This window comes from Polistes fuscatus, unplaced genomic scaffold, assembly GCF_010416935.1.
Source record: "Polistes fuscatus isolate 324 unplaced genomic scaffold, CU_Pfus_HIC Scaffold14, whole genome shotgun sequence".
Taxonomy (NCBI): Eukaryota; Metazoa; Arthropoda; class Insecta; order Hymenoptera; family Vespidae; genus Polistes; species Polistes fuscatus.
Genome location: NW_025113042.1, coordinates 1,597,452 through 1,625,364, shown reverse-complemented (window position 1 = coordinate 1,625,364; position 27,913 = coordinate 1,597,452). Strand labels below are relative to the sequence as shown.

The 27,913-nt window shown below is 29.6% G+C and overlaps 2 protein-coding genes across 2 annotated transcripts; both read right to left on the bottom strand.

The window, feature by feature from the left end:
- Nucleotides 1-563: 563 nt before the first annotated feature.
- Nucleotides 564-8,402, bottom strand: LOC122514302. Its single transcript, XM_043631033.1, has 17 exons — nucleotides 8,136-8,402; nucleotides 7,619-7,867; nucleotides 7,375-7,520; nucleotides 7,167-7,276; nucleotides 6,901-7,096; nucleotides 6,557-6,796; nucleotides 6,209-6,466; nucleotides 6,021-6,123; nucleotides 3,387-3,560; nucleotides 2,825-2,998; nucleotides 2,308-2,556; nucleotides 2,064-2,209; nucleotides 1,856-1,965; nucleotides 1,600-1,795; nucleotides 1,256-1,495; nucleotides 909-1,166; nucleotides 564-823 (listed from the first exon to the last, which is right to left on the bottom strand). The coding sequence occupies exons 1-17, from the start codon at nucleotides 8,352-8,354 to the stop codon at nucleotides 727-729; spliced, it is 3,165 nt and encodes a 1,054-aa protein (XP_043486968.1). The 5' UTR covers nucleotides 8,355-8,402; the 3' UTR covers nucleotides 564-726.
- A 2,032-nt stretch (nucleotides 8,403-10,434) lies between these two features.
- Nucleotides 10,435-11,882, bottom strand: LOC122514301 (fatty acyl-CoA reductase wat-like). The gene is given in 6 exon segments (XM_043631032.1): nucleotides 10,435-10,634; nucleotides 10,695-10,804; nucleotides 10,903-11,048; nucleotides 11,148-11,396; nucleotides 11,665-11,789; nucleotides 11,792-11,882. Coding segments are annotated over 6 exon segments (921 nt in total).
- Between the last annotated feature and the right edge of the window lie 16,031 nt (nucleotides 11,883-27,913).

The window sequence follows — 27,913 nt, the reverse complement described above, 5'->3', positions numbered from 1 at the left end:
GGACAACAAGAATCGGCAGAATTGCATGGGATAAATCACCGATTGGCCGCAGAAGTACGGGGCGCCCACGAAAACGATGGTGCGACAATTTAACAGTGCAATAGGCAGAAAAACGTCGTTACGAAAAAGGCAACTTGCCTAAATTAAAGAATGAAGAAGAAGAAGAAGAAAAGAAATAAACGATTCTATTAAACAATATTTATGGCAAGACGTGTACAATTTTATTTAGATTGATGCACTAACGTCACGGAAATATAATGTTGTTTTTAAAATGAATCTTATATGTTGAAAAGGAAAAACCTGTTGACAATAAATATAAAAAGTCAGTGTGTATAATCTATTTCTACTTATTATAATTTTTTTTATTCGATGTATCTTTAGCTTCAATTACATAAAGTTCGTAATCAATATAGGAGCGTAAAATGTAAGGAAATACAAGAATTAAGATACTTATGATGCAGATGGATCAAAAAGAATAAATTGTATTGTAAAAATAAAACATAAACTTAAGATTAAAGCATAGCACAAATTATTTTAAAAAAATGTGTATTAAAGGTCTGATACATTCAGCTGCATAAGTTTTGACATTTAAATAAAAAAATGTTTTCACTTTTATGTAATACTTAGAACTGCAGCATTCTTTAATAGAAAGTTTCATTTTATAGACGAAGTTGCTTCTTATTTCGCGTCTAAATTACTCGCGGAAAACTTATTTTTTCAAGCAGATTACAACGTGATAAATAGTTTTGAGATCAAAATCCATATGATCGAGAGAAAAATACTTGCAATAACAAGTTTACATGTTTGATGAATCCAGTAAAGCCTTAAAAATGTATGAAATAAGTATTACTTGAAAGAGATTGTAAACTACAGACTAATAATTAAAAAACAAAAAATAATGAAAATACCTTCGCCACTTCTTACGAGCTTGTGGGAGAGTCTCAATGGGATCTTTCAAGACATATAATCTTATACCTAAGAGAAAAGTTTTACAGTAATTATCCCAATCAACGTCGTTTATGTCGCAGTAGAACAATTCTCGATCTTCTTTTTCTAACTTTCTTTGTACTTCGATCCATCTATCATCCTTGTACTTCCATTCGTTTATAGAAAAATAGCCAATCATGTCCAGCATTTTGTGTAATCTATTATACAGTTTTAGAAACCTTAAACGAAACAAAACATCGTTTATTCGAATTATGCATATTTTCCTTTAAATTTTTTTTTTCTAGGAAAAAAGATAAAAGAAACTTACTTTGGCTTTTTAGCAAAGCAAAACATTCCAATATCGATTATGAAAGCTGGTAGTAAGTGAAAAAGATATACGTAGAAAAGATGAAGCAGTCGATATTTTGTAAGGCCAAAGCTGCAGTACCAGATTGCATCTTTAGTCGGTGTTAAGTGTAAGTACTTTAACGACATTTCTGTAAATTCTTGGTTAGTAATAGGATTGTCAATAGATACATAATTGTATATAGGAATATCTTCTCTGTATCTAAAACATAATGTATTTCAGAAAGTCTGATATAATTGAGATTTTTCTGAAATTGTCAAATAATTTTACCAGTCATATATTTATTTCGAATCATTACAAGGTACCTCCGATTGTTTGCGATATCCCAGGCGCTAACGATTAGCGCATTGGTCGTCATATCTGCGGGTACTAAACATGCTTTTACGGACCCATCGCAATGATGAGATCTTATTAAACCTTTTACCGCACCGGCAGACATTCCCATCGGACCGTTAAAATTATCAACCCATCCTGGCAACGGTTCTTGATACGTTGATATCACTAAAAATATTATTTAATTAAAATTAATTTAATTTCTATAAGGGTTATTGAAACACAAACCAATTCCTGGACGAAATACTCCAATCGGTAACAAACCACTTTGCTTTTTAACTATATTTTCAGCGACTGATTTTGTGTAAACGTAAGTATTCGGCCATGATTCAAGTAATCTAAATTGAAATAATCGTATCACACACTTATTAAATATATCTTTGATAAGTAATTAGGCAAAGATAATCCTGAAATAAACGATAGAAGAAAAACATACTGTGGTGTAATTTCATCCAGTAACTTTTCATTCATACTGTCGACTAAATTGATCAACGTATCGTCGTCAATTGGCGGATCATAAAATTTCTCTTCGATTGGATTGTGGATACATTGGGAATAGATAGTGGATACATAAACGAAACTCTGATAGATTGAAAATAATAAATATTTATGATATTTCATTCTTTCATTGAAAGATTTTAAATGTAATAATAAATATTAATATCGTAAAATATTCGCACCTTTAACATATGCATTTCTTTTGAAAGACTTATCATATATTTCACACCTCGTACGTTAGTTGCTGTCGCTGATTTTATCTTCTCGTTAAATCTAGTTGTTGCAGCATAATGAAAAACAATAGAAATCTCTTCTATAAGAATAGTTCTATCTAGCGTCGTGATACCTAGATTGGGCAAAGAACAATCGCCCAAAATGCAAACTATTTTTTCTTGAAATTTTGGTTGTTCTTTCTTAAGTTTGGAAAATACCTAAAACGTTGCCATCGATAAAATTATATAATTTTTCTATTGGCTATATTTATAAATAATATAAACGTATTGTTTTAAAGGAAGCTACTTTTATTACTTTTTCAAGCTTAACGCGTGCTAGAAAATACTTTTTTTAATTTTATTTTCTTGTACATCTCTACTGAATACATAGAACGATTTCAATTTTGTAAAACAAAAATTCTTTCAACAAATCAGAGTAGTTCAATAAAATAACAAATAATTAATTGAATAAAAGTAAATAACTTACCGGATCTTCGAATAATTCGTTTGTACGTTGAATCACATCTTTTCCTTTTCTTGGACGTATCAAAATATAAATGCACTTGATGCCTGGGCAACTTCTTAATAACTTCTCGATTAATAACTTTCCCATAAACCCCGTACCGCCAGTTATGAATATATTTTGATTATCATAGAACTCCTGAATGGGTGTAAGCTTCTTGTCGTTTTATTAGATAATTGCATTTTTGTATGTTTTAATTTTAGTTTTTATTAGTTTTTAAACAATCTTTTTCTAATATAAACTATTATCCTTCTTTTCTTAATTTTTTTTTTTCTATTTTTTTCGATTGTAATATCTAACAATAAATGTCAAAATATCTATTTCTTTTGGACGTTTTCTGCTTATCCAGTAAGAATTGAGGATTTACTTGGTTTAATAATTTTTCAATAATATTTAGAAAATAATAATATACACATAAAATTAGTATGAAAATCACAAACTTTTTATGAAAAAACAATATTTATATGTATAATTATTGAAGTAGCTTAAATAATTATATACTAAACACGAATACAACACGAATTACCGTAACTTTCGATTTTAACAAAGTAGATGATGATTTTATCCTCTGTACCTGTGAGTGTCTTGTCGTCCAGCAAAGAACTGACTGATCATTTACTAATACTTTGTGAATCTGCGAGTATAAATAGTCTCCTATTTGTGCTGGATATTTATAAGCTAGATGTTTTAATTTGTTTTTCTAGAATAATGCATATAAGATTAGTTTTTTTTAATAATTATACGTGATATCTTTTTAATTATTATTGTATTGTACATTGTAAGATATAAAAGAAATAAATGATTCTATTAAACAATATTTATGGCAAGACGTGTTCAATTTTATTTAGATTGATGCACTAACGTCATGGAAATATAATGTTGTTTTTAAAATGAATCTTATATTTTGAAAAGGAAAAACCTGTTGACAATAAATATAAAAAAGTCAGTGTGTATAATCTATTTCTACCTATTATAATTTTTTGTATTCGATGTATTTTTTGCTTCAATTACATAAAGTTCGTAATCACATATAGGAGCGTAAAATGTAAGGAAATACAAGAATTAAGATAGTTATGATGCAGACGGATAAAAAGAATAAATTGTATTGTAAAAATAAAACATAAACTTAAGATTAAAGCAAAGCACAAATTATTTTAAAAAAAGTGTATTAAAGGTCTGATACATTCACGTGCATAAGTTTTGACATTTAAATAAAAAAATGTTTTCACTTTTATGTAATACTTAGCACTGCAGCATTCTTTAATATAAAGTTTCATTTTATAGACGAAGTTGCTTCTTATTTCGTTTCCAAATTACCTGAGAAAAACTTATTTTTTTAAGCAGATTCGAACGAGATAAATAGTTTTGAGATGAAAATCCATATGATCGTGAGAGAAATACCGGCAATAACAAGTTTAAATGTTTGATGAATCCAGTAAACCCTTAAAAATGTATGAAATAAGTATTATGTAAAAGAAATTGTAACCCGTAGACTAATAATTAAAAAACAAAAAAAGTAAAAATACCTTTGCCACTTTTTACGATCTTCCGGGAGAGTGTCAATGGGATCTTTTAAGATGTATAACCTTATACCTAAGAAATAAGTTTTAGAGTAAGTATCCCAAATAACATCTTTCATGTCACAGTAGAATAATTCTCGATCTTCGTATTCTAACTTTTTTAGTGCTTCGATCCATCTTTCATTCGTAACCTCCCATTCGATTAGAAGAAAAAAAGGATATACGTTCATCATTTTTTTTAATTTAACATACATTTTTAAAAACCTAAAACGAAAAAAATGTTGATTATACAAACAATTTCTATTTATCTTTAATTATTTTTCCTCCAGAAAAAAAAATGAAAAAGATTTACCTTGGTTTTTTAGCAAAGCACAACATGATAATATCGATAAGTAAAGCTGGTAGTAATTGTAAAAGATATACATAAAAAAAATGGAGCAGCCGATATTTTGTAGGGCTAAAGTTGCAGTACCAGATTGCATCTTTCATTGGTGTTAAAAGTACGTACCTAAACGTCATTTCAAACGTCAAATTGATCTAACATTTTGAAAATTAACAACTATAGATCAAATATTTTATTACCTTCATTATATAATGCATGTCAGAAACTAGTTTCTACTAACAAATAAAGATAATTAAGTACCTCATTTGTGTATTGCACTAATAAAAAAATTTACATTTTTAACGATAGAAGAAAACAATGTAGTATAAAAAGTTATGTATGAATGTGTTTGCAAATGATGCATTATCGTTGAAGGATGTTGATGTTAAAAAAAAAGGTTAAAGTAGAGGAGGCAAAACGAGATTAAAATGAATACAAGAAACGCACTTCTACGCAGTACATTCTATACTCGCATATTAATTCATTATACTCAATATCTTTCTAGCTTCATTTACATAAAGTTCACACACAATCACATATAAAAGCGTAAACGCGACTTCTAATATTACGACAGTTACATTTAATATTTCGACTATCATTTAAATAAGTGAGTAATATTTGTTCTGAGAACGAAACATTTTCAAAATTATTTTCGCACGATCAGCGTAGATGAAAAAAGATATCGGATCATATCTATGTTCGAAGTTTTGGTTGCTTCATTTTGATTTTTTACAAAGCTTTTATTTCTTCACTTTTTGTGTGAACTATGAAAAATTTGTTTAGTAATCATTATCTTGCTAATTTTTTTAGAATGTATAACATAATTTTGAAGTAACGTAAGAACATAATGACGCTATGAATTAATAAATTGATAATTATTAAAATTAATGATTCTTTTATAATTAGCTGGATTATATATAAAATTGATAGAATTTATTATTGAAAGAAAATGTTAGTTGAGTTATTACTCGAATCCGTAAAAAGGGTAAATAAAAGAAGATTATATAATATTTAAAATAGAGTTGTGATGGAAAGGAATTAAAGAAAATAAATAAAATTAGAGAAATACAACGTACATTTAAGTTTAATGAAAGGTAAAAATTTTAAAATTAAATTCCATAGGCAATCTTTTATATACTGCATTCATTATTAAAGATTCATTAAATAGATAAATGTGTTTATTTAGTACAATGAAAATCATTAATTCTGCTTGTGTTTCTTCTTCCGTGACTAATTTGTTTAGATCAAATTTTTTCTAAACATACTCGAAAGTTACAAATAGTTTAGAAATTAAGATCCATGTGATCATGAGAGAAATACCAGCAATAACAAGTTTACATGTTTGATGAATCCAGTAAAGCCTTAAAAATGCATGAAATAAGTATTATTTGTAAGAGATTGTAAACTGCAGACTAATAATTAAAAAACAAAAAAAAGTAAAAATACCTTTGCCACTTTTTACGAGCTTGTGGAAGAGTATCAATAGGATCTTTTAAGATGTATAACCTTATACCTAAGAAATAAGTTTTAAAGTAATTATCCCAAACAAAGTCTTTCATATCGCAGAAAAACAATTCTCGATCTTCGGTTGATAACTTTCTTAGTACTTCGATCCATCTATCATTCTTGTACTTCCATTCGTTTAGAGAAAAATAGCTAAGCACCTCCAACATTTTGTGTATTCTATCATACATTTTTAGAAACCTTAAACGAAACAAAATATCGTTTATTCGAATTATGCATATTTTCCTTAAAATTTTTTTTTTTCTAGGAAAAAAGATAAAAGAAACTTACTTTGGCTTTTTAGCAAAGCAAAACATTCCAATATCGATTATGAAAGCTGGTAGTAAATGAAAAAGATATACGTAGAACAGATGAAGCAGTCGATATTTTGTAATGCCAAAGCTGCAGTACCAGATTGCATCTTTAGTTGGTGTTAAGTTTATGTACTTTAACGACATCTCTGTAAATTCTTGGTAAGTAATAGGATTGTCATTAGATACATAATTGTATATAGGAATATCTTCTCTGTATCTAAAACATAATGTATTTGAGAAAGTCTGATATAATTGAGATTTTTCTGAAATTTTTAAATAATTTTACCATTCATATATTTATTTCGAATCATTACAAGCTACCTCCGATTGTTTGCGATATCCCAGGCGCTAACGATTAGCGCATTGGTCGTCAAATCTCCAGGTACTAAACATACTTTTACGGATCCATCGCAATGATGAGATTTTATTAAACCTTTTCCCATACCAGCTAAAGCTCCAGTGGGACCGTTAAGAGTATCAGTCCATCCTTGAACCGGTTCTCGATATGTGGAAATTACTAGAAATATTACTCTGATATAAACTTACTTTAATTTATTGCTTTCACCAAGATTTATGTTGATACAAACCAATTCCTGGACGAAATACTCCAATCGGTAACAAACCATATTGCTTTTTAACTATATTTTCAGCGACTGATTTTGTGTAAACGTAAGTATTCGGCCATGATTCAAGTAATCTAAATTGAAATAATCGTATCACACACTTATTAAATATATCTTTGATAAGTAATTAGGCAAAGATAATCCTGAAATAAACGATAGAAGAAAAACATACTGTGGTGTAATTTCATCCAGTAACTTTTCATCCATACTGTCGACTAAATTGATCAACTTATCCTCGTCCATCGGCGGATAATAAAATTTCTCTTCGATAGGATTGTGGATACATGGGGAATAGATAGTGGATACATAAACGAAACTCTGATACATTGAAAATAATAAATATTTATGATATTTCATTCTTTCATTGAAAGATTTTAAATGTAATAATAAATATTAATATTGTAAAATATTCACACCTTTAAATTTTGCATTTCTTTTGAAAGACTCATTATATATTTCAAACTTCGTACGTTAGTAGCTGTCGCTGATTTTATTTTCTCGTTAAATTTAGTTGTTGCAGCAGCATGAAAAACAATAGAAATATTTTTTATAAGAGTAATTCTATCTAGAGTCGTGATTCCTAGATTGGGCAAAGAACAATCGCCCGAAATACAAACTATTTTTTCTTGAAATTTTGGTTGTTCTTTCTTTAGTTGGGAAAATACCTGAAACGTTGCCATCGATAAAATTATATTTTTTTTCTATTTGCTATATTCATAAATAATATATACGTATTATTTAAAAAAATGCTACTTTTTAAGACTTTTCCAAGCTTAACGCATGCTAGAAAATATTTTTATTTTAATTTCCTTTTCTTGACATCTAATAAATGCATAAAACGAGTACTATTTTGTGAAATAAAAATTCTTTCAGCAAATCAGAGTAGTTGAATAAAATAAGAAATAATTAATTGATTAAAATTAAATAACTTACCGGAGCTTCGAATAATTCGTTTGTACGTTGAATCACATCTTTTCCTTTTTTTGGACGTATCAAAATATAAATGCACTTAATGCCTGGGCAACTTCTTAATAACTTCTCGATTAATAACTTTCCCATAAACCCCGTACCGCCCGTTATGAATATATTTTGATTATCATAGAACTCCTGAATGGGTGTAAGCTTATTGTCGTTCTTATTGGATAATTGCATTTTTTTATGTTTTAATTTTAGTTTTTTATTAGTTTTTAAATAATCTTTTTCTATGATAAACTATTATCCTTCTTTTCTTAATCTTTTTTTTTCTATTTTTTTAAATTGTAATATCTAACAATAAATGTCAAAATATCTATTTTTTTTGGACGTTTTCTGCTTATCCAGTAAGAATTGAGGATTTACTTGGTTTAATAATTTTTCAATAATATTTAGAAAATAATATTATACACATAAAACTAGTAAGAAAATCACAAACTTTTTATGAAAAAACAATATTTATATATATAATTATTGTAGTAGCTTAAATAATTATATACTAAACACGAATACAACACGAATTACCGTAACTTTCGATTTTAACAAAGTAGATGATGGTTTTATCCTCTGTACCTGTGAGTGTCTTGTCGTCCAGCAAAGAACTGACTGATCATTTACTAATACTTTGTGTATCTGCGAGTTTAAATAGTCTCCTATTTGCGCTGCATATTTATGAGCAAGATGTTTTTATTTATTATTCTAGAATAATGCATATAAAATTAGTTTCTTTTAATAATTATACGTGATATCTTTTTAATTATTATTGTATTGAACATGGGAAGATATAAAAGAAATAAACGATTGTATTAATCAATATTTATGGCAAGACGTGTTCAATTTTATTTAGATTGATGCACTAACGTCATGGAAATATAATGTTGTTTTTAAAATGAATCTTATATTTTGAAAAGGAAAAACCTGTTGACAATAAATATAAAAAAGTCAGTGTGTATAATCTATTTCTACTTATTATAATTTTTTTTATTCGATGTATTTTTTGCTTCAATTACATAAAGTTCGTAATCACATATAGGAGCGTAAAATGTAAGGAAATACAAGAATTAAGATACTTATGATGCAGACGGATCAAAAAGAATAAATTGTATTGTAAAATTAAAACATAAACTTAAGATTAAAGCAAAGCACAAATTATTTTAAAAAAATGTGTATTAAAGGTCTGATACATTCACGTGCATAAGTTTTGACATTTAAATAAAAAAATGTTTTCACTTTTATGTAATACTTAGCACTGCAGCATTCTTTAATATAAAGTTTCATTTTATAGACGAAGTTGCTTAAAACAAATGCAAACTTTGCTTAATTCAATTTATAAATGTTGCTTCTTATTTCTTTTCCAAATTACCTGAGAAAAACTTATTTTTTTAGGCAGATTCGAACGAGATAAATAGTTTTGAGATTAAAATCCATATGATGGTGAAAAAAATACCGGCAATAACAAGTTTAAATGTTTGATGAATCCAGTAAAGCCTTAAAAATGTATGAAATAAGTATTATTTGAAAGAAATTGTAAACTATAGACTAATAATTAAAAAACAAAAAAAAGTAAAAATACCTTCGCCACTTTTTACGAGCTTGTGGAAGAGTATCAATAGGATCTTTTAAGATGTATAACCTTATACCTAATAAATAAGTTTTAAAGTAATTATCCCAAACAAAGTCTTTCATATCGCAGAAAAACAATTCTCGATCTTCGGTTGATAACTTTCTTGTCACTTCAATCCATCTACCATTCGTGAACTTCCATTCGTTTAGAGAAAAATAGCTAAGCATGTCCAGCATTTTGTGTAATCTATCATATAGTTTTAGAAACCTTAAACAATACAAAATATCGTTTATTCGAATTATACATACTTTCCTTTAAATTTTTTTTTTCTAGAAAAAAAGATAAAAAAAACTTACTTTGGCTTTTTAGCAAAGAAAAACATTCCAATATCGATTATGAAAGCTGGTAGTAAATGAAAAAGATATACGTAGAACAGATGAAGCAGTCGATATTTTGTAATGCCAAAGCTGCAGTACCAGATTGCATCTTTAGTTGGTGTTAAGTTTAAGTACTTTAACGACATCTCTGTAAATTCTTGGTAAGTAATAGGATTGTCATTAGATACATAATTGTATATAGGAATATCTTCTCTGTATCTAAAACATAATGTATTTGAGAAAGTCTGATATAATTGAGATTTTTCTGAAATTTTCAAATAATTTTACCAGTCATATATTTATTTCGAATCATTACAAGCTACCTCCGATTGTTTGCGATATCCCAGGAGCTAACGATTAGCGCATTGGTCGTCAAATCTCCAGGTACTAAACATACTTTTATGGATCCATCGCAATGATGAGATCTTATTAAACCTTTTTCCGCACCGGCAAAAATTCCCATCGGACCGTTAAAATTATCAACCCATCCTGGCAACGGTTCTTGATACGTAGATATCACTAAAAATATTATTTAATTAAAATTAATTTCATTTCTATAAGGGTTATTGAAATACAAACCAATTCCTGGACGAAATACTCCAATCGGTAACAAACCATTTTGTTTTTTAATTATATTTTCAGCGACTGATTTTGTGTAAACGTAAGTATTCGGCCATGGTTCAACTAATCTAAATTGAAATAATTGTATCACACATTTATTAAATATATCTTTGATACGTAATTAAAAAAGAAAAAACCCAAAATAAACAATTAAGGAAGAACATACTGTGGTGTAATTTCATCCAGTAACTTTTCATTCATACTGTCGACTATATTGATCAACTTATCCTCGTCCATCGGCGGATAATAAAATTTCTCTTCGATTGGATTGTGGATACATTGGGAATAGATAGTGGATACATAAACGAAACTCTGATAAATTGAAAATAATTATTATTTAAGAAATTTCGTTCTTTCATTGAAAGATTTTTAAATGTAATAATAAATATTAATATCGTAAAATATTCGTACCTTTAACCTTTGCATTTCCTTTGATAGGCTTATCATATATTTCGAACCTTGTACGTTAGTAGCTGTCGCTAATTTTATGTTCTCGTTAAATCTAGTTGTTGCAGCAGAATGAAAAACAATAGAAATCTCTTTTATAAGAATAGTTCTATCTAGAGTCGTGATACCTAGATTTGGCAAAGAACAATCGCCCGAAATGCAAACTATTTTATCTTGAAATTTTGGTTGTTCTGTCCTTAGTTTGGAAAATACCTGAAACGTCGCTATCGATAAAGTTATATATTTCTCTTTTTTATATATTTACTAATTATATAATGGTATTATTTAAAAAAATGCTACTTTTTAAGACTTTTCCAAGCTTAACGCATGCTAGAAAATATTTTTTTTTTCTTTTCTTTGCTTGGGATTTACTAAATACATAAAACGAGTACTATTTTGTGAAAAAAAATAATTCTTTCAACAAATCAGAGTAGTTCAATAAAATAACAAATAATTAATTGAATAAAAGTAAATAACTTACCAAATCTTCGAATAATTCGTTTGTACGTTGAATCACATCTTTTCCTTTTTTTGGACGTATCAAAATATAAATGCACTTGATACCGGGGCAACTTCTCAACAATTTCTCGATTAATAACTTTCCATAAACCCAGTCCCGCCAGTTATGAATATATTTTCACCATCATAGAATTCCTGAATAGGTGTAAGCTTCTTGCCACTCTCATTTAATGATTGCATTTTCTTAGGTTTTAATAGTTATTATTTATGAGTTTTTGAGTAGCCTTTTCTATGATCAATTATTATCCGTCTTTTTTTATATCTTTTATCTATTCTATTTTTTCTGCTTATCCAGTTAAAATTGGGTTTTTATTTGGTTTCATTATTGTTCACTTATATCTGGAAATGTTATATTATACACATAAAATTTAGAAGATCACTATCTTTTTATGAAAAAACAATATATATATATAATTATTGAAGTATTTTAAATAAATTTATACAAAACACAAATAAAACACGAATTATCGTAACTCTCGATTTTAAGCAAGTAGTTGATGGTGTTATCTTCTGTACCTGTGAGTGTTGACGTCTAGCAAAGAACTGACCGATCATTTAGTAATTCTTTGTTAATCTTAGGCTTAAATAGTCTTTCATTTGCGCTAAATATTTATAAGCTAGATTTTTTATCCATTTATTTTAGAATATTGCATATAAAATTAGTCTTCTTTACTAATTATACACGATGTATTTTTATTAATTAATGCATTGAACTTTGCAAGATATTAAAAAAAAAAAAACGATTTTCTTGAAAAATATTTATTGCAAGACGTGGTCAATATTTTTTCGATTGATGCACTAACGTTACGAAATTTTTATGTTAATTTAAAGAAGAAGGTTAAAAGTAGGAGAAGCAAAATTCTTGAAAATTAAAATAAATTACACAGTGTATAATATATTTCCGCATATTATTTTTTATATTCGATGTCTTTCTAGCTTCATTTACATAAAGTCCGTAATCACGTATAGAAGCGTAAAATGTAAGGAAATATAATATTTATGGTAGTTATGGTGCAGTTACATCAAAGAGAATAAAATTATCTTATAAACGAAGTTGCTTAATTAAAACTTTGCCGAATATAACCTTTGAATGTCGCTTCTTATTTCGGGTCTAAATTACCTGAGGAGAACTTTTTTTTTTAAGCAGATTCGAACGTGATAAATAGTTTTGAAATCATAATCCATGTGATCTTGAGAAATATTCCGGCAATAGAAAGTTTAAATGTTTGATGGATCCAGTAAAGCCTGAATAATTTTTGAATTAAGTATTATTTGTAAGAAATTGTAATCTTTAGATTAATAATTAAAAAACAAAAAAATGTGAAAATACCTTCGCCACTTTTTACAAGCTTGTGGAAGAGTATCAATGGGATCTTTCAAGACGTATAATCTTACACCTAAGAAATAAGTTTTAAAGTATCCCAAACAACATCTTTCATGTCACAGTAAAACAATTTTCGATCTTCGTATTCTAACTTTCTTAGTGTTTCGATCCATCTATCGTTTGTAACATCCCATTCAATTATAGAAAAATATCTAATAGATTCGATCGATTAAATATCTCGAAGTATCGTGCGATAATCATTTATTTTAACAAAACGTACCTATAAAATTTTCAAATTTAATTGTCCCATAGTCTCTCAACGAGAATAAGAATAAAATACAAGTATTTTAATTTCTAGTTAGAAAGATAATCGTAATTGTAGGAAATGAAAGTACGAAGAGAAAATAGTTGGGACAAAATGAAGGCATCTTTCAGCCCCAACCCACGTTCTCCTCCAATAGGGCATCCCCGTTTTCGAGATAGAAATCTCACCGTTGGTTATAATATACCTTTCCTACCTCTCTCGCGTTCGTACTTATAAGAGCTTATTTATAAACAGACTTAGCCACCACAATGGTTATTGTTTCAGCGCGCACGGTATGCGATGCAGCGTTGTATGCGCCGCCTATTTATGACACATTATGCGAAAGCGCAACCGATAGTAGTAGTGCATATAAGAGCGGTATTGCGTTTCGTGCCATTGTGATGGCAACAATGATATAGCCCGGTCCTATATGCTTTCTTACTCTTTCTTAACTCTTTATCTTTTTCAACGGACAACGTATAAATCATGATTCGTGCTCGAGTTTACCACGAAGTGGGTGTCGAGCTCGAACGCTTCCCCCTTTCTTTCCCCATATTTCTCCTTTTCTTTCACCCCCTCCCTTTCTTCCCACCCTCGTTCTTTCTTCTTCATTTTATATTTTTGTTTGTTTTTTTTTTAGTTAAATACCACGAGGTTTTAAAATATTCTTTCACGTTTATCGATAATTCCCGTACGAAATTTTATTTCTTATTTTAATGAAGTATTTTTCTTTTGTTTATTATTCCTTTTTACAAAATTTAGAAAATTCGATAATATTTTGTGAGATATTGTTATATATTCTATTTTAATCTCATTAAAATTGTATAATCTATATTTTTATGAGAATTATGGTTTTTAAATAACACGATCTTTACTAGATATTAACATTTATTAATGAATATCGTTAAGTTAGGAAAAAAACGACGATGTTTAATGCTCGACTTTTGGAATTTTAAAATATGATTCTTTTTTCTGAAAATGAAATATACGTAATGACGATTGAGAATAAAAGTTTAGCAAAGCAAAAGTGATAGTCCAGAAGTTGCGTAAGAAAAAAATGGTTGAATTGATATCTCAATACGTAGACGGTTAAAAGATATTTTTTGAATTGAATTCGTAATTGATTCGTGCGTGATCGAGTTATTATCGCGATCGTTCAAAATCTTACGAATTGTTCATTATGAAAATTTTGATTTTCACTCTTGTGTTCTAAGCACAATTTAATGAAACACATTTTATCGATTGACAAAAATATTCTGGGCATTCTACAGATTGTCTGGTCAATTTATAGAATGTCCTACTCGATTAGGCAATTTTCGGCTAACTCGATAACCTAAAATATCTCGTTTATTACGTACGATGGAAAAAAAATGTCGGAGGAAAAAAATATTCTGTTCGAAGGCGCCGATAAAGTGATGGGCCGAGTTTTTTCTTTTTTTTTTTAAGGTCATTTTTTTCGAGATATCAAAAAGTTATCGTACTTTTTTTTTTACATGAGACTCCATATTTATATTAGAATATTCTTGTAGCTTATAAAAAAACCGGATTCAATAATGTGCAATATGTTGATCTTCCAGTAACCTTTAACGATAAAATTGTGAAATATTGTCTCTAATACATGAGAAAAATTTTGTTGCATGTATGACTGTCTTACACATTGAGATTGCATTTATTTCTTCATTATCGTTCTCTGAACGCGTACTGAAGCTCCCGACAAACATTTCCTGTTATAAGGAGACACATTGAGTCATACTTTGCTTCACGAACCCCCTGCATTTTTATAAGAAAAGGGGATGGAAAATTTACAGAAAAGATAGCAAACTGTTCTTGTGATAATGATGAATAAATTAAATAATGAATGAAAAGATAAAAACTTCAATTTATTATATAAAAGTTTGTTGTAGATTTAAAAATAATTGATTACTTACGAGTCAACTCTAAATATTGTTTTACCTTGGCAAGCAGAAAATATATCGAAAAGTAATCAATCGCAAAAGAAACAAACAAAGAATCAAAAATCAATGGTATCAACAGATAGATCGAATAAAATAGTAATCATAGATATGAAAATCCATCGATCTCAAATTATCTTATTTGAAATGTAGAAATGTATAGAGATATGTTAAGATATTTGACGTTAGAGGAAAATTATAATAGCTACGCTTATGGATGGACGGTAAGAACAGTAAAAACAGCACGAGCCTCGACCACGGCAGTCGTGTTCAAGCGGAGGCGGTGTTGTGAGCCCTTCCTTTTCTCTCCATCCTGGTGAACAGAGGGGCAGAGAGGAAATGGAAGCAAATGGAAGTAAAAGGAATCGAAGGTAGGAATGGAGTTGGAAAAGGGGCAAGTGGCGAGAGGTGGTGGCAGACGGTGCTGGTGCTGGTGCTGGTGCTGATGCTGCTGGTGATGGTGGTGGTGGTGATGCTGGTGATATGCTGGTGGTGGTGGTGGGATGCTGGTGCTGGAGCTGTTTCAGAGGGGGTTTCCAAAGAGGTGAAGGAAGGGTGGTGAGGGGGAGGAAAGTGGTCGCAAGCGTGGACGAGTAATGGAGAGGGGGGAGCACCGCGGGACGCAATCACGTCCTGCACGCGCCGTGCCCCGAGCCACTTACAGACACTGTTACACGAGGAGGCATCCATTTCTATTTTCATTTATCTCTTATTTACACACATCCCTACATTTTATTTACAATTTTTATTCCATCGAATTAATCCATAGTTCTATCAATTACAATTCAAATCTATAATAATATCGCATCGTAAGTAAAATTTGAAAAATTTATCAACGTTTTTCGTTATTTCTTTTTTTTTTTCTATTTTATTTTAATGGGAATATTTTCGTATTATTTGTTTAATTAATTAATTAATCATTAGCACGCAATTAAGTTTGGTTATACGTGTCGTGCCTGTCGTCACTTGCAGACAATGTTACACGATGCATTCATTTATCTTATTTACATTCATTTTTTATTTAGAATTATATTTTATTCAATTTATCTTCCAACTAATCCTTTTTCTATCAATTACATTATGATATTAAATTTGAGAAACTTATCATTGTTTTTATTTGTAATATTAATGAGTATATCTAATTATTGGTTTAATCAATGAATCATTGTTTTTAGACTTATTTTTATTTTGATTAAAAGAAAAGGAATTTTATTAGATTTTAGAATCGAATTAAATAGAATGTGTAGTTAGGAAGTAAAATTAATTGTGAGTTTAGGAGTTTTGAAGTTTATCATCGTTGTAGTCGAAGATGTTGTATTCGATTGCAAATATCAGAATAGTAGGGTTGATTTTGTTTCGTGTAACATCGCTTTGGTCACGACTTCGATCACGAGGCGCATAGTGGTCTGACCCACACGAGCTCCTAGCGTTCTGAGTACGTTCCAAGTGTGGGAACTACTCATCCCCGAGACTCTCGGCGACCTTTCGTTGCAACCTGCAACCGCATCTCTCTTTCTTATCTTTTTCCCCCATTGAAGAAGGTTGCTCTAGATGTCCTCCTCCTCCTCCTCCTCCTCCTTCTCCTCTTGAATATATAATATCTAATTTTTTCTTTGCGCATGCCCATGCGTTTCTTCTTTTCTTTTCTTCTTCTTCTTCTTCTTATTTTTCTTTTAGTTTAATTTTTAAATTGCAAATGGATATAGGAAGAGGAAAGAGTGAGAGAGTTTTGTATCACTCAATGAATTTCAAAGTTACCAAAGTTTATCTTTAGAATTGCTATTGCATACTATTTATATGTACATACATTTTCTAAAGCTCCTCATACATACGTGTACCATAGAATTTAACATTTTAAATTTTAGTTTTTAAAACGAATAGATATTTAAAATAGATAAGAAGTTTCCCGGCCACCTGCATCATCATACTACGGAATGCGTTTTCTGCAGTCGATGATCCCATACTAGACGCTCACGAAACGAGCAAAGTTCAAGGTAGATTACTCGACATTTAACGAGCCTGCGGTACTACATCGGATACGTACGTACATCGGCTGTCGATTCGCGTGTCAAGATTTCTTCTATCTCGTCTTTTTGCTTATACCAGGAGGATGCAGAATGCACTTACGTTGTATCCTATCGAAAAAGACTAATGGATGATGCATCTATGGTATACGAAAGAAATTCCACCTTTAGATAGCTGTGCCGGGATTTTTAGTTTTATAGGCGTGTCAAAAGGATTATCATTATTATTACTATTATTATTATTATAATTATGATTATACGAAAAATCGTTATAACGCTATCACCAGCTATTCTTTCTTTTTTAAATAATATTTCGTCAAAAGGATTATCATTATTATTATTATTATTATTATTATTATTATTATAATTATGATTATATGAAAAAATCGTTATAACGCTATCACCAACTATTCTTTTTTTTTAAAAATAATATTTCAAACTATCGGTTTCTTTTTCGGTGTACGTTTATCTTGAAAAAAAAAGAAATAAATAAAATAAAAATAAAATAATCTTTTTTAGATTAAACATAAGAAAAGAAATAAAAAGAAGGGGAATAATTTTAAAAAGGAAACAAATGTGGAGGAGGGGGGGCATTCGTGAAATTCAAGATCGTGACCCCGCGAGCAGAAGTGAGTCTCGGTAAGACTCTTTCGGCCGTGATCTCTGATCTGGATTGGCCGCTTGATCCGGTTCTGCTTCTCAGTTCGAAGGCTCACAATTACTATCACAATGGCGAGAGGGAATCCTCTCGAGGGTGCGTTCGAGAGTTCGTGTCGTCGTTGCGAGGTAAAGTACAGGCTACGAGATCGATATACGGTCTCCTCGTTCATCGCGATCTCCATCTTCGATGATTGCTGTTTCAACCAACCCTAAGAGATCCTCAACGACCTTCGGGCGATTTTCTCTAACATAATTTTTAATTTTTATCTTTTTATAAAATACTAATTCTACACGTTACAATTATAAACGACTTAAAATGTCAAATTTGAAAAAAGATCGATTAACGTGTAATAATTTGATTAGTAATTAGAGTTAAAAGGGATTACGAATATAAACGATTAATGATTTATATATTTATTTATAATTGATTGAACATAATGACCATTAATGTTAATTTTTATCAACAAAATATTGATACATTCAATTTATCCTATATAATTATTAATAACATCTATCTTCATCGTATCTTATAAAGATTAATTCTTAATAAATTATTTTCTATTTTCTATCCTCGTAACAGGGTTAGGTGTTAATAAATAAATATTAAAATATAAGATAAATTGTAAATATAAATAAAAGAATAATTGTGTAAAAATAATAAATAATAATTCGAATTTGTGTTCCTGTGTGTGTGTGTGTGTTTGAGAGTAGAGAAACAGCCCGGTAATGGTAATGATAATAATAATTATAATAATATGATTGTTTTAATGAATATATATTAATTATCAACGATGCTTAAGTATCTCGAACGTGCTTAAATAATAAACGATGTAGGAGATGTTGCTTATCTGTCAATGTCCACCTTTTCTATAGGTAGAAACTATTAAACGGGATGTATATGCATGTATGTGGGGTTAATTAATTAGCAGATGAGCAAGCACTCTTCTACGAACGGACAATGTTCTTGGCCTCGTTAGAGCGAGGGTATGCAGATGAGATCTATTCATGAACGAAGCGCCCAATTAAAGCCTCTTTCTCTGTCTCTCTTACTCTCTTTCTTCTCTCTCTCTCTCTCTCTCTCTCTCTCACTCTCTTTCTTTTTCGTCGAGGGAGAAACGTTAGACGATGAATCGAACGAACACGCTAAGAGAGTGCCAAGATGGTTGACAAAATATAATTATTCGTGTGCTGACATGATGTATTCGAAACGAGTTCTGAATATATTTTTTTTTCTTCTTCTTCTTCTTCTTCTTCTTATTCTTCTTCTACTTCTAAGAATTAAAACCAGAGAGAGAGATGAGCTTGAAAAAGCTTCCTTATTATGAACTTCAGATTTAAATTACTATCTTGTTTGTGAACATGTTTAATTGAGTAATTATTTCTTCGGTTGATTTTGTATATATATAATGTAGAATAATTGTATTTATGTTTAAACACTTTGACGGTGTATTGATTTTTTATAGGTTTCGTGTTAAACATCAATGAGATATTCGTAAATTGATGTTCTGGGATAAGGATTTTATTAATTATTATCAGGAATATAGGATTGAGAATTTTTCATGACATGCATGTATTTTGTAAAATAAATTAGTATATATTTTGAATATATCATTTATCGTTAATCGATTAATAGGATTTATTTTTGATAACGTTTATTCACTGGTAGTATAAAAATATGCTTTTTATTGATTTAGGTTATTGTTCAATCGAATAAAATTTGTTATTTTGAAATATTTATAATAATAATTTGTGTTAATTGAGTAATTATTTCTTCAGTTGATATTGTATATATATAATGAAGAACAATTGTATTTATGTTTAAACACTTTGACGGTGTATTGATTTTTTATAGGTTTCGTGTTAAACATCAATGAGATATTTGTAAATTGATGTTCTGGGATAAGGATTTTATTAATTATTATCACGAATATAAGATTGAGAATTTTTCATGACATGCATGTATTTTGTAAAATAAATGAGTATATATTTTGAATATATTATTTATCGTTAATCGATTAATAGGATTTATTTTTGATAACGTTTATTCACTGGTAGTATAAAAATATGCTTTTTATTGATTTAAGTTATCGTTCGGTTGAATAAAATTTGTTATTTTGAAATATTTAAAATAATAATTTGTTTTAATTGAGTAATTATTTCTTCAGTTTGTTTTATATATATAATGAAGAACAATTGTATTTATGTTTAAACACTGACGGTGTATTGATTTTTTATAGGTTTCGTGTTAAACATCAATGAGATATTTGTAAATTGATGTGCTGGGATAAGAATTTTATTAATTATTATCAGGATATAGGATTGAGAATTTTTCATGACATGCATGTATTTTGTAAAATAAATGAGTGTATATTTTGAACATATTATTTATCGTTAATCGATTAATAGGATTTATTTTTGATAACGTTTATTCACTGGTAGTATAAAAATATGTTTTTTATTGATTTAGGTTATCGTTCGGTCGAATAAAATTTGTTATTTTTAAATATTTATAATAATAATTTGTTTTTTTAACATTTTTTTTATTTAATTTATGGTCAGTCTATTAATAAAGATATATAAATAATGTAGATTAAAAATGTTGAAATGACGATAAAATCTTTGCGATTGGTTACAAGTCAAGAAGATTAACGGATGATGATCTTTAACGAGTCCAGAAATTCCTCTTCTCATTTTCTTCTTCTCTCTCTTCCTATCTCGTCTAAGTAGAAACCAAATTGGATAATCGTGAGAAACGATATAAGTACGGCTCGTTTAATACCGAAAGAGTACGGGGTAAATTCTTAAAGTTGATTCGGCATTTGTATCAACATCTGGGACACCTGTTTTCAAACGTGTCCACGCTGGTAGGGGGATTCTTACGTAAATATTTAGAAAGAAAGAGCCACACCTGTTAAATTAGAATTTAAATGTGTGTGCGTGCGTGCGTGTGCGTCACGTGTGTCTACTTTTAATTTTTTTTTTCCCTTTTTTTCTTTTCTCCTCTCCAAATTATATTCTACAAAAATTCGATTTAGCATATTGTTTAGAAAAACAAAATTGTTTCTTATGAGTAACGTAATATTATTTATTTGAATGAATATTATTTGTCCGATTGTTTGAGAAATGTTTTCAAATTGCGGTTGCAATTATAATAATATAATTAATTATATTTATTTAATTATATAGGAATATAATTAATATTTAATAATACAAAATACATTTGTTTTTTTAATTTTTCAAGATTACATTTTTTGAGTGTTCTAATCGTTTTTAATCGTAATACAACTAATTTTTTTTATCTAAAATCAATTCATTTCAATTCGAACTTTCGCTCGTTCATTCTCGTTAAGAGAAATAACGACGTATATAAGTCGTACGGTGGCACTAAAAAGAATCCGTGGTTTAGAGTTACAAGGTTCGAAAGATTATGCAGGTATGCGTGTTATCGTTTCCAATGTGATAACAATTCTCGAATATCAGAAAATATATCCTACGACAAAAGGAGAAATAAATAAAATCTGATCAATCGTGGATGTGGTAATCAACATTTAAATCAGATAAAAAAAAGTTGATAAGTTTTGTTTAATAATTCATGTTTTGATAATTTGAGCCCACGTTTAACGAAGACGAATTTTATACATTGTTTTAATAACTATATTTAATTATTATAATAATTAATTACAAATATAATTAATAGATAATAGATTTCTAAGAGTATCGTCGTATTCGATCGAAGATTTAATTTAATCGAATTAATCATAAGTCGGCAACATTGTTAGTTCTTACTTAATGCTTGAATAACTATTTGTATTATTTTAAATTAAATGTATAAATAATGAAATAAACTATTAGATAATATTCTTGCAATTCTAAAGAGTATTAATGAATTTTTTCCGATTAATTAAATAACGAATAACATTGACAAAACCCATAACCCAAAACCCTCGTAGCGTTAGTAAAATCCACCATGCAGACGAAAAATTAATCGTGATAATTGAATTTTTATTTTGATACCCCTAAATTGAATTTTGATTTATTTCAATATCAATTTTAGTTTTACGTTTAGTTTACGTATCAGTAAACGAAATATCGTTCTCAATATCGATAAATAATTTTAATTAATTGTATAAAAGTCACATGTGTTTAAAGTACGATCAAGAAAATAAGAAAAGTAAATAAAACAAAAGAAAAGAAAGTAAGGATCTCGGAAACCGTAAAACTACACGACCAAGGGGAATCACGATCGATCTCGTCTCGATAGTATCCAAGATTTATATTCGATCTCATAGATTCGCGATCTCTCGGTGCACGTGTACACATAATGCAATAAGTATGTATGTAAATACATATATACAAAACCTTGGATTTAAACACGAAGACGACTATGTTGCAACGAAACCATTCTTCTTCTACGTACACGTACATATACAAATGTGTAAATGTTCAAAACGTCCTCAATCGTGACGTCCAGTTCGTCCAGGTTTGGCAAAAAAGAAAAAAGAAAAAGAAAAAAGAAATCCCAAAGCACTGCACACGATTCCTCTATTTTATTTCTCGTCTCCAATTAATTTGGCTGTGGAAGCGTGGCGTGGTTGGGTCCTCCCCCTCCCCACCCCTTCCTCCCCCAAGTACGAAAACAAAGCAATCGCCTTCTTCTATCTTCTTGCTAAGGTTCAAGCTACCCGTTCGTTTAATTAGCGAGTATTGTGAGTGAGAAAGAAAGAGAAAGAGAGACGGACAGATAGACGGAGAAAGAGAGAGAGGGAGAAAGAGAGAGAAAGAAGCAGAAGCGCGGGTCCAGGCTCGGATATCATGTAACAAGATCTCAGCCGGTGTTCAGTACGCGGAGGGTTAATGATGCTATCGCCATACAGTGCCAAAGCGATCGCATTACAGATACGATCGGGTGCATTCGCATGGCTCAAATCAGCAAGCATACAACGTCCGATATTTCTTTACCGATCCGCCGCTTATCCCACGTGTCTCTTTCTCTTTTCACATATTTTTTCTCTTCGTTTGTATTTCTCCTCCGTTTGCTTTTTTTTCTCTTGCTTGTTTGTCCTTTAATTTTTCTTATTTTTATATTGTATATTGTGCAATAATGTTTCGCGTAAGATTTTTTTGGTTTGTTTCTTTTTTTGTTTGTTTGTTAATAATACGAATAATAATAGTGATTACTTTTACGTTGTTTCATTTTGTTAATGATCTTTTCACATACTTTTTCTCTTCGTTTGGTTTGTCTCTCCGTTTGTTTTTTTTCTCTTGCTTGTTTGTCCTTTAATTTTTCTTATTTTTATATTGTACATTGTACATTGTGCAATAATGTTTCGCGTAAGTTTTTTTTGGGGTTTTTTCTTTTTTTGTTTGTTTGTTAATAATACGAATAATAATAGTGATTACTTTTACGTTGTTTCATTTTGTTAATGAATTTATGAAATAATTAATAATGACTTAAAGTATGGGGGTGTGAGTGAGTAACTGGGAAACATGGTTGTATATATTGAAAAAGTATCATTGTTAAAACTATTACGAAGATTTAGAAATGAATATAATTGATCGTAAGTTTGTAGGAATTGTTGGTTTAATATTTGTGAGACCTGACATAAAAACAATTACTTTTCTTTCGATCAAACTCATTCTTATTAAAAAGAAAAAAAAATTAAAGTAAAGAACGTTTTTAGTAGATACATTCGAGAAACTATTTATATTATTATTTTAAATATATTATATTATATTATTATTATATTATTATTATATTATTATTATTATATATAAGTATATTATTTAAAGATACTATATTATATTATTATTATAAAATGATTATAATATTATTAAGATATAGAATAACAATAGATTTGTTTCCTAATGATATTAAGATCGTATTTTCAAAATAAAATATCAATATCGATTATCTTCGACGTAGTTTATTCGGAATGATCTCTCGATCATTTGATTTCTTCGGTTAAGAAGATAGAGAAGAGATCTCTGGATTATTTGATTTCTTCGTTTATCGTCTGTGGGAACTTGGAGCTTCTCACGTCTATTTCTAACCGATCTAAAGATTCTTACCTCTCCCTTTTTCTCTCTATCTCTATCCCTATCTCTCTATTTCTTTCTCTTTCTCTCTCTCTTGGTAGTTTCTCCTACGTAATCTCGTTTTCTCGACTTCTCTTTTTCATTCCATCTTTCTCTTACTTATGGAACACGCTCGTGGCACACACGTGCGCGATCAGAGGGCAGCCGCCAACGCATTGTTATTACGTTTTACGTGCATCGTGTGTATCACATATATGTAAACGCCACGTGCACTGACTATATGCACTTTTCTTCATTCTTTTCTTATGTATATACATGTATTTATCTATTTACGTTTATATATATATATTATTTATATTTATTTACATATATAATTATATTATATATAATATGTAATATATATCTTAAATAAAATAAATATAATAAAAATAATATAAAAATAAATTATATATATAAATATAATTACATATTATATATTTATTTTTTAATTAATTATTTTAATATATATTATATGTTTTTCTTCATTCTTTTCTTATGTATATACATGTATTTATCTATTTACGTATATATATATATTATTTATATTTATTTACGTATATAATTATATTATATATAATATGTAATATATATCTTAAATAAAATAAATTATATATATAAATATAATTATATATTATATATTTATTTTTTAATTAATTATTTTAATATATATATATATATATATATATATATATATATGTATGACACATACGTGTAACAACGAAACGAGTGGAAATTCAAAGAAGTGGGAGGAGTCTCGTGGCATGTAAGTATCGTGCACACTAATTACTATATTAATTGTTTCCTCACGAAATATCTTATATTGATTAAAATCACACGAGACATCTCTCTCTCTCTTTTCTTATTTTTTTTTATTTTTTTTTCCTTGTACGTAGAGGTATTAAGACAAAGATATATTATTTTCCTTCTTACTTAATGTATTGTATTATTGACCTGATGTGGTTGGGATCAGTTGCTGTCAGAGTTCTAATTTTTTATAATTTTTTTGTAATAATATTCATTTTATTAGACGCCAGTTAGTTTCTTTACTAACCGTATTACAAATACCCATTCGTGCAGTCACGACTAGTTTTGATTGGTTTGAGACAAATGCAAGGCGGATAAGATTGGATGACCTAATGCAAATGGAATTACGAAATTGAAAGAAATCTGTCGAATAAAAATTGAGGAAATTTGAATTAATTTATTATAATATAAGATAAATAATAAAAAATTATAAAATATATAATAATATTTTCCTTATTTTCCTTTCAGGTAGACATTGAACACTGATTCCATTAATGTTATATCAAATTTATTACTGCGTTTATAAAATTCAAACTACTCGATGTGATCGAAAAATACTATAAATTATACAAATTTATTATTACAAACAGTGAAAAATATTATTACTCGGGATGATACATAATCGGTGTTTCTCTGATACTCTGGGAACGAGAACGAATTCCATGATGTTGAAGGGGGGCCTCCTAATTTATTTTCCTGTCACTGTATTCACAACATTCAACATATTTAATCGAAGGTCTTGTATTATAGGCTATTTCGTATTTACACATGTTCGAATACGTACAACGATATTCGAGTATCCAACGAGAAAATAACTTTTTATTTGCTTTCGTTATTATTTTTCCTTAGGTTATTTAAATGCACTTGCAAAATTTTGAATTGAATTAAGTTTAGTAATTTAAATGATACACCATGCGAGGTTCGCGTTAAGAGCAAAGATTTTAATTAATCGAACCTTGTAGTACGCCTCTTTCACTTTCGAAGAATCATGGCCTTGAGAAGTTACCTATGTTCGATGATTTACGAAGCATGTAACAACCCGGCGAGAGTGGTTAAACTATGGGAAATCGATTAAGGATAATTATTTTCTTTTTAACGTTTTATATTGGCTCGGAAAATATATATCACGTTTATTGAGGATACCTACGAACTTGCTTTTAATAACACTTTGATTGAATTTTATTTATCGCAATATTACAAGTTATCCTTTCGCAAATTCTTTAACAATTGTACAAAAATATTAAATATAATTAAAAAGTGGTATCATCAGCCGTTATCAACGAATAACATTAATAACAAAAATTAAACCGATAATGCATACTCGATAATGAAAGTAAAGTATTTTATATTTTTCTTCGTCTTTTGGAATAAAATTACGTGGATTTGTTTTTTTATTTTTTTGTTAAAACGGTGAGACACGGAGACCTACATCGAGAGAGAGAGAGAGAGAAAGAGAGAGAAAGAAAAAGAACGGCGTTATTCGAGCGTGTCTGTCGGTTAAAAAGTTGTTCATTTTCTTTTTTGTATTTATTTTTTTTTTCTGTTCTCATGAACGAATCCGAAGCTGAACATTCGGGCTTTCGAGGAAAGGCAGTAAAATGTTGAAACGACTATGGTTGTGGTGGTGGTAGTGGTGGTGGGTATGGTGAAGGTGGTGGTAGTGGTGGTGGTGGTTTCGACCGCAGATTTATGCGTAGTAAAGGTGAACACCTCGGAGGCATCTTCTTGGCCATTTCAACCCTCTCTTACCTTCTTCCCTCCCCCTATTCCCTTTTCCTCCCTTCCCTTTTCCTCCCCCTATTCCCGTTTCTTTCTATCTCTCTCTTTGATTTTTTTTCTTTCTTCTTTTTATTTCTACGTTCGCGTATCTCAGACATATAGGGTGGTGCATAAGGACGAACATTAGTGGTGTCCGCGTCGGTACTTACGGATAGTTACCGTGCGGCATCGTAAATTATTACCCACGCCCCGAAACTTTTAGTGCCACTCTCTTGCTTGCTTGCTTGCTTGCTTGCTTGCTTGCTTGCTTGCTTGCACACACAATACTCTTTTCGACTTATTCGTCTATTTTTTCTTCTTCTTCTTGTTCTTCTTCTTCTTCATCATCATCATCATCATTCGTATGATGAATGATGTGAGTTAGAGAAAAAGAAAATATCATTTTATTCGACCTTTCTTTTAAAATTATCCTTTTTTTTTCTAGTCTCATCACACACAAGCCATCATTCAATATTAATTATTTAATAATACAGTAACATATATACACGTTGGTGTATTATGTTGATTTAATGTTCAATACGAATGGATGTTAAGAGAAAATGAAGAATCATGGGTTAGTGGTAATAATTTCATTGTACTAATGTGTCAGAGATAATATATGTTTAATAGGAACGCGTATGTGAATGATAAAACTTTCTAACAACGTTTCAAACGAAACACGTTACTCAACCTTTTCCTTTTTTCTTTCCCCGACCCCAGCCCCTCACTCTCCCCTCCTTCCACCCTCCCTCTAACCTTTTGATCCATTAGAAACGTTGAGTGTAAAGCAAAACGATGGGACGATTAGACGAAGATTAATTAGTTTGTTCACGTCGTCGAAGAGGAATAGTGCGTTTTTATTTTTTTATGAGGAATTTGACAGTCGGAAAAAGACAAAGGGAGATCGGTAAGCTTGAAGGAAAAAAAAAAAGAAAATGAGGAGTGATTGTGGTGATAATATTTCGAACGTGGAAGTAGAAAAGATGATTGGTGGATGAAAGGGCTGTAGGAAAAGGAGAATGGGAGATAGGGAGGAAAGGGGGTTGTATGGGTGAGGGTGGGAGTAAAGAGTAGGAAAGGGGGGAGGTCAAATGCTCGGAGGGAAAAAAAAGGAGAAAGGTAGAAACGAAGAAGTTTCGACTCGGTCACGCATTTCGAGACTGAGCAATAGCAATCAGAAGTCAGTTTATTGCTGACTGCTTGCTATTTCTCCCTTTTTCTTTCTCTCTTTCTTTCTCTCTCTCTCTCTCTCTGTTTCTCTCGAAAGCTAAGTGCAATTACGGGCTGCACCGAGATAGACGGCGCTCGCA